This window comes from Brassica napus, chromosome C8 (genome assembly GCF_020379485.1).
Source record: "Brassica napus cultivar Da-Ae chromosome C8, Da-Ae, whole genome shotgun sequence".
Lineage (NCBI taxonomy): Eukaryota > Viridiplantae > Streptophyta > Magnoliopsida > Brassicales > Brassicaceae > Brassica > Brassica napus.
Window position 1 is genome coordinate 23,659,480 of NC_063451.1, and position 7,390 is coordinate 23,666,869.

General features: G+C 38.7%; 1 protein-coding gene across 1 annotated transcript; it reads left to right on the top strand.

The window, feature by feature from the left end:
• The first annotated feature begins 5,122 nt into the window (after positions 1–5,122).
• LOC106415720 lies at positions 5,123–7,390 on the top strand. The gene is made up of 3 exons (XM_013856485.3): positions 5,123–6,888; positions 6,967–7,092; positions 7,174–7,390. The coding sequence occupies exons 1-3, from the start codon at positions 5,569–5,571 to the stop codon at positions 7,225–7,227; spliced, it is 1,500 nt and encodes a 499-aa protein (XP_013711939.1). The 5' UTR covers positions 5,123–5,568; the 3' UTR covers positions 7,228–7,390.

A 7,390-nucleotide genomic window follows, 5' to 3' on the forward strand; every position in this document is an offset into this window, starting at 1 on the left:
GGAAGGTGAGGTATGTACTTATAGCAAAAGGAGCAATGGATTGAAGGGTTAAAATGGTCAATTCGGAAAGATCTAAAACAAAGCGAGATACCATGCAGTGTATCAGTGGGATCCAGGTGGCGACCTTACAGGGTCTTATCCTTAAGATGAGTCACGCACTTCATGTCTCAATTATGGACTCCTTATGTTGGGTCCCATCTTTATTGTAGTATTTAGCGATAAGTGACTTTGTTTTTACTCGAGTTTAATTTTAATTTTGTATCTTTATATGTTTTGTCTTTTCTTTGCACGTGAAAGGATATGATTCTTTGCATGGGAGCTTCCTAGAGTCTAGAGTCTAGAGTTGAATCCACGAGGGGTTTGATGGCGTGTATGCCGGTTATTGGGTCGTCACGTGGTATCAAATGCTTCTTGTCCCTTTGCTTCCGGTTATTTTAGTGAGTTTTGTTTTGTCTCTTAAACTCTCACACAACCAATCAAAACAATGATTTGGTTATATACCGCAAAAGGAGAATGTAATCGGATAATACGCTTTGAGTTTGCAAAATAAAAGGAGGATTAGTTTTAAAAAGCATCGTAATTCGCTGAGGTAAGTAAGAGGATTGCCACTCTAAAGAGAGATGTGCGATTAATCTGGCAGAAAACAACACGAGAAGGAAGGACCAGTTCTTCTGCGAACCATGTGTGTCTTGGGCCTCTTAAACAGCTTCTCGATTGGGCTTAATGACGTGTTTCAGCACAAGTCCTTTAGCCTTGTTCCAGCTCCTTTATTTGGCAAGGAACACTAATTAAACCAGATGGAATTGAACCAATAATTATCTTTAACAGCAACTAACTGATCCGTTTGCAATAGCTATATTACTGATCATATCCAGAAACACACATATATTTACATTTGTACATGAAAACTTTAAATGCAAAACAAATCTATAATATAATGAGGCAGTTGCCTCTTTCCTGAGATGACACATCAGCATTTTGGTGGGTCCCACTTTTTAAAAATGTGAAAAATATGTTAAGTCTGTGGTTCGAACCCGGGTTATTGAGATTTAAACACCAACATTTATACCACTAAACTAAAGGATGCTTTGTACATTGATGGCCGAAACTAATATATATTTATAAAAGTCGGAAACCTTTGCTTCTTCGGTTTTCTCTGTGGGTCGGGCTTACAAGTGTATTATGAATTTCATTTTAAATTAGGTTCATCACGTTATATGAAAAAAAAAATGAAGTTGCTAGGTGCTCAAGCATGTACAAGATAATTGTCATTCATTCCTCATTCGTTTCTTCTCACCAACTATTATTGATGAAGTCATCACGGGTGCTCCTGAGATCAATCTCCAAGCATAATTAGACCGTTTGACAATTTCCAAGTGATTGCGAAAACAAACCTAGAACTCCCATGTATATTATCATATTGCATCTGGATTTATAATATGTTTCGTTATCATAACTGATATTTAAACTCGCAGATGTGGTTGGACAAATCCGTTATGTCCAAGGCTCTGACCTTAGCAAAGAAACAACTCGAGTTGTTATCTGTCTCCTCATTGATCCGTAAGAAACAATCAACACACAATTTTTTTTATATTATTATCTATATTGTGCTAACATCAATAATCAAAAATATTACCTACCCAAATTCGGTGGTCGTCTATTTATCTCCCTTACACACAAGGATAAAAACCAAACGTGCATATAGATTTCTTCTTCTAAGTCTCCATGTAAGAATGCATTATGGACGTCCATCTGATGGACCTCCCATCGTTGAGCCGCGGAGACGACAAGAAGAAACCGAACCGTATTCATCTTGGCCACCAGAGCGAAGGTATCTTTATAATCAAATCCTTCTCGCTGCCGATTACCCCGTGCAACAAGGCGAGCTTTGGGGCGTTCAATAGTTCCATCAGCGTTGTATTTGTTAGAAAATAGCCACTGGCAGCCGATAGCTCTTCTGCCTGGTGGGAGCTCCGTGACATCCCATGTATGATTGTCTTCAAGAGCTGTAATTTCAGTTTTCATGGCGCCATTGAAACGTGGATCGCGAACAGCCTCACTGTATGTCTTAGGGACTGATTCTGTAGTAATAGTTGCAAGGAATACTTGATGCTGCTTAGTAAAAACAGAAGTGCATAAGTAATTAGCAATAGGATACAGTGTCTTACCTGAGACCGTTATCGAAGGATCAAGATCAGATGTAGCAGGGGCGCGAGGGGGGTTTGTAGCTTGAGTTGTATGTGTTACATAGTGCTTGAGAAGAATAGACGGTTTCTTGCTGCGTTGGCCGCGTCCCAAAACCTCAGGCAAACCCGGTGACGGTGGATCAGACGATGTCTCAGGAGCAACAGTAGTAGGAGCAGGCGGTAATGGTTCAGTAGAAGAGGTAGCACTAATGTCCGATGAAGACACAGGAGCACTGAGATTATCAGATGGGGTAGAATTAGAAGGAGATGGTAGCGACGGAGGCATAGTTGATGGTGCATGTTCTTGTGCAGAAGTATTGCTCCCCCTTGATACAGGGATCGGCTCAAGCCAATCGTCCACTGGCGTAGTAACCTGAAGAACCGGAGGAGATACATACGGAGAATCAGCAATACCAGGAAACATGTCTTCAAAAATGTGGCAGTTGCCTCTTTCTTGAGACGACACATCAGCATTTTGGTGGGTCTCACTTTTTAAAAATGTGAAAAATATGTTAAGTCTGTGGTTCGAACCCGGGTTATTGAGATTTAAACACCAACATGTATACCACTAAACTAAATGATGCTTTGTACATTGATGGCCGAAACTAATATATATTTATGAAGGTCGGAAACCTTTGCTTCTTCGGTTTTCTCTGTGGGTCGGGCTTACAAGTGTATTATGAGTTTCATTTTTAAATGAGGTTCATCACGTTATATGAAAAAAAAAAAATGAAGTTGCTAGGTGCTCAAGCATGTACAAGATAATTGATCATCCATTCCTCATTCGTTTCTTCTCACCAACTATTATTGATGAAGTCATCACGGGTGCTCCTGAGATCAATCTCCAAGCATAATTAGACCGTTTGACAATTTCCAAGTAATTACGAACACAAACCTAGAACTCCCATGTATATTATCATATTGCATCTGGATTTATAATATGTTTCGTTATCATAACTGATATTTAAACTCGCAGATGTGGTTGGGCAAATCCGTTATGTCCAAGGCTCTGACCTTAGCAAAGAAACAACTCGAGTTGTTATCTGTCTCCTCATTGATCCGTAAGAAACAATCAACACACAATTTCTTTTATATTTTTATCTATATTGTGCTAACATCAATAATCAAAAATATTTCCTACCCAAATTCGGTGGTCGTCTATTTATCTCCCTTACTTATCAAACTAATTTTACACAAACCTTTATTTTACAGCTTAAAAGAAACCCCAACAACCCAAACAATCAAAACACCAAAAACTTGAATTCCAAAAAAAGACGAATCATTAATGATCACCTCTCATTTTTGTCTAATCTTAGAAAGAAAATTCAAAACAAATATACCAAACCAATCACCTCAACTAAAACTCAACGACACATACATCGAATCAGCTAAACAAATACAAACTACACGGCCAGCTATTTAAAAATTTACAAACTTATTTTCGCAACGACACATACATCGAGTCAGCTAAACAAATACAAACTACATGGCCAGCTATTTAACAATTTACAAACTTACTTTCGCAACGAAGAAGATGAAGACGACAACCAAAATCAGTAAAATTACCTAAACAAAAAAGCAGAGTAAGTTATGAACTCTGATAAATACAACTAACAATGATTTTTGTTTACATATTACCCATCAAATAAAAAGATAAACAAACATAGCCACAACAGGAGATACAAGAGACAAGCCCGACAAACACAATGGCGGCAACAAGAGCTCCACATGCCCCCTCCTCTTGTCTTATAAAAATAGCTTACATGCCCAATGTCAACAGACCAATGCTATTATCTTCTTATGAGAAATACATAAATTCGTTTAAAACTCATTAAAACCCAAATACTCAGAACTGTCACTCATTTTATAGTTATTTCTACAAGTCTTCATGTATTTGTTATAAAGGTCCGGTAAGAACAACAAGTTTAAAAATAAAATAAAAATATATAACAAACATAATAAGGATAATAAAAATTATTACTTAATACACACAACTTACACAACTAAACTAGAGAAAAAATATCCAAAAACAAAAGGTACTCTCAACAACTTTAATATAATTTATGTACTCTCAATAGTACAAGAAACAAATTAAAAAGACAAACAAACAATAAGTCTCAATGACACAGCATACAACAACACATATTATATCAATCACATTACTAACACAGTTTAGTCCTTCATAAGTGGAGAACAATGCATACACAGTTCATAATCACAACTCTAACCCTATAATAATAATAAAAAATTGAAAAATAACTCAAAACGAAAAATTCACAACTACAATAACCCTAGCAAATATTGAGATGAAATAAGAACTCTGTCCACGACTCCGCGCTTACGTGGAGACAATGCCCCTAGTTTAAATAACTTCATGGTTTAGTCTCCTTATATGATTAAAATAAATAAACATAGATCATCTATATTTGAAAGAAAAAGGATTAGAAAAGTGGAAAACAAGATTTACATGTATTACTCTTCATATAATAAACAAGAGTTTGAATCTCGTTATATGATTAAAAATAAACATAGAATAAATCTATATTTGAAAGAACAATTACCAGAATATGATAAACTCTACACGCCTAAACAATTGCGTACGTTAGTTTCCAGACAAGAAGTGGGGGTAGAATGTCAAGGTAATAAAAGTTAAGGTGGCCAATGTCGAAGAAATGGAAAGATGAGCACTCGAATTTAAAAAGCGACTAATAAATTAGTTAATTTAATCATTAATTAAATGGTGAAGCCTTATCCATCCATTCGGGGGACGAGCATCTCTTTCTTTCTAAAAAAAATTCGAATCTCCACACCTAAAATAAAACTTACGACTCCATCTCAACCGTTCAGTACCTCACCATCTCAAATCCGACGGTTAAAAATCCGAGGCTTCACCATCTCCCCGTGAATAATTAAATACAAGAATAAAATTTCACGCTTCAATTTTCTTCGGTTAACTTGTTCATCTTTCTTCTTCCTCAACCATCGCTCTGAAAACAGTTTTCTCTGTCGTTTCTTCTCCGCTTCTCCTGCCAATTCTGAACCCTGGGAGAGTTTTTCGTTCGCGAGCTCCGCGTGATAATGTTGGCGATGGACTCGAGATCATCTCTCCATCTTCATCGCTCCTCCCCTCGCGTTGACCTAATTTCCGGTGTGAGAATGAAACGATTCCCTACTCCGAGTACGCCTCGAATATGTGGAAATAGATTCTGTTGATTCTGCTCTTACTCTACTTGTTTAAATCACTCTGCATCTGAATTTCGAGATCCGATCGTATCCGTGAAGAAAAATTGTTGTGTGTTCTCGAAGGTTCTAGTCGAATCCTGGCTCGAATTGTGGATTTTTAGGGTTTTTTGTTGTTGTTTGTTTCTGCTGAGTCTTTATAATGTCTGAGAAGAAAGAATTAGGGTTACAGAAGACTGTTGTCAGTTTGAAAGAGCAGTTAGCGAGAACTACTCTGAGGAACTTGAGGGCGCAAGGTCACACGTATATCGAGTTACGCGAGGATGGGAAGAGATTCGTCTTCTTCTGCACTTTGTGCCTCGCTCCTTGCTATAGTGATGCTATCCTGCTTGGACATTTGAACGGTAACCTTCACAAGGAGAGGTTCTCGTGTGCTAAGATCACGCTCCTTGGTGAAAACCCGTGGCCTTTCAATGACGGTGTGCTTTTCTTCGATAGTTCAACGGAGGAAGAAGAGGAGAAAAGTTTGATCTCTGGTGGTGAAGCTGGTCCGTTGCAGCGTTGCTGCGGTGAAGATGGTGATAGGTTTGCTATTGTTGCTTATGATGAGAACAGAATGAGTGCAGCAAATCGAGATTATCAACCTGCTGCAGATGATCTTTTGATCTCTGGTTTGCTGATCAAGGAGAGAACTCTTGATGTGGAAGCTAAGTTTATTGGCTTTGGTCGTATTGCTGCTAGGTTGTTTGAAACCAAAGGACGCACTACTTGGATTGATAAGTTATGGTGCGAGTGGTTAGGAAAGGACGGTCCTTCCGATGAGGAGAAGGCTTCTGTTCCAGAGCATGACTTTGCTATTGTCACGTTCTCTTACTTCTACAATTTGGGTAGGTTGGGTTTGCTCGACCATCCGAGCCGTCTTCTCACATCAGAATCAGGGAACGGTGAAGATAATGGCAGGAAGAGAAAGAAGTCGTTTTCGGATCCAGAGGACACCAGTGACTCTCTGTGTAGTCAGGATGACTCCTCTGAGGAGATTTCTTCAGCTCGTGGTTCAAGAGCTCTGCTAGCTGATTACGATGATCATCTCGTGAACAGAAGAGTCATCAAGAACAGAACGGTAAGACGGGAGCTTAGGAAGCAACAGAGGATATTCTCTGAAAGGATATGCGAAGTCTGTAAGCAGAAGATGCTTCCGGGGAAAGACGCTGCAGCGATACTTAACACGAAGACAGGAAAGCTCGTGTGCGGCAGCAGAAACGTCCTTGGTGCGTTCCACCTATTTCACGTGTCTTGTATAGTGCACTGGTTTCTCTTCTGTGAGAGTGAAATAATTGGGAACAAGATGGTGAGTGGGAAAGGAAAAAAGAGATGCACAAAGCATCAGAGTGGTGTGAAGTGGAATGGGTTGGTAAGTGATGTGAGCTGGCAAATATTCTCAGTGTTCTGTCCTGAATGTCAAGGCACTGGGATAAACATTGAAGGAGATGTGATCGAGAGAGACACGTTTCCGCTTTCTCAGGTACCTAGGTGATTCACTTACTCATTAACTCAACGGAATGAATTCTAACATATGTATTATATGTATGGGATATGGTAGACTTGGAGATTTGGTGTGAAAGTGAGTGAAGGTAGAAAAGCATGGGTGAAAAACCCGGAGAAGTTGGAGAATTGCTCAACGGGTTTTCATTTTCCGCAACAGAATGAAGAATCAGTCAAGGGTCAGGTAATACTAATTACAGATATACATTTTGATTGTGTTGTAATAACTCTGTGGTAAATGATAAGACAAAAATGTGGAATGCAGGAGGAGAGAGTGCAGAACATGAAGCTAGTTCGATTCTACAGGGTGGAGTTGTAATGTAGGAGAAACAACAAGCTGAGATTCTCTTAATTTGATGTGTGTTTGTGTGTGTAAATAAGAAGGCCTTGGTCTTGCATTTTACAGGTCTCTCTGTAAATCCTATTACTTTTGATACTATCTGAACCCTTTTGAGGCCTAATTCACTTTTCATATTGTGTTA

Excerpts from the sequence above, each read along its gene's own strand:
- LOC106415720 (XM_013856485.3), top strand. The coding sequence starts at position 5,569 with ATGTCTGAGAAGAAAGAATTAGGGTTACAGAAGACTGTTGTCAGTTTG. Across the intron at positions 6,889-6,966 it reads ACACGTTTCCGCTTTCTCAG|ACTTGGAGATTTGGTGTGAA; the intron begins GTACCTAGGTGA and ends GGGATATGGTAG. Across the intron at positions 7,093-7,173 it reads AAGAATCAGTCAAGGGTCAG|GAGGAGAGAGTGCAGAACAT; the intron begins GTAATACTAATT and ends TGTGGAATGCAG.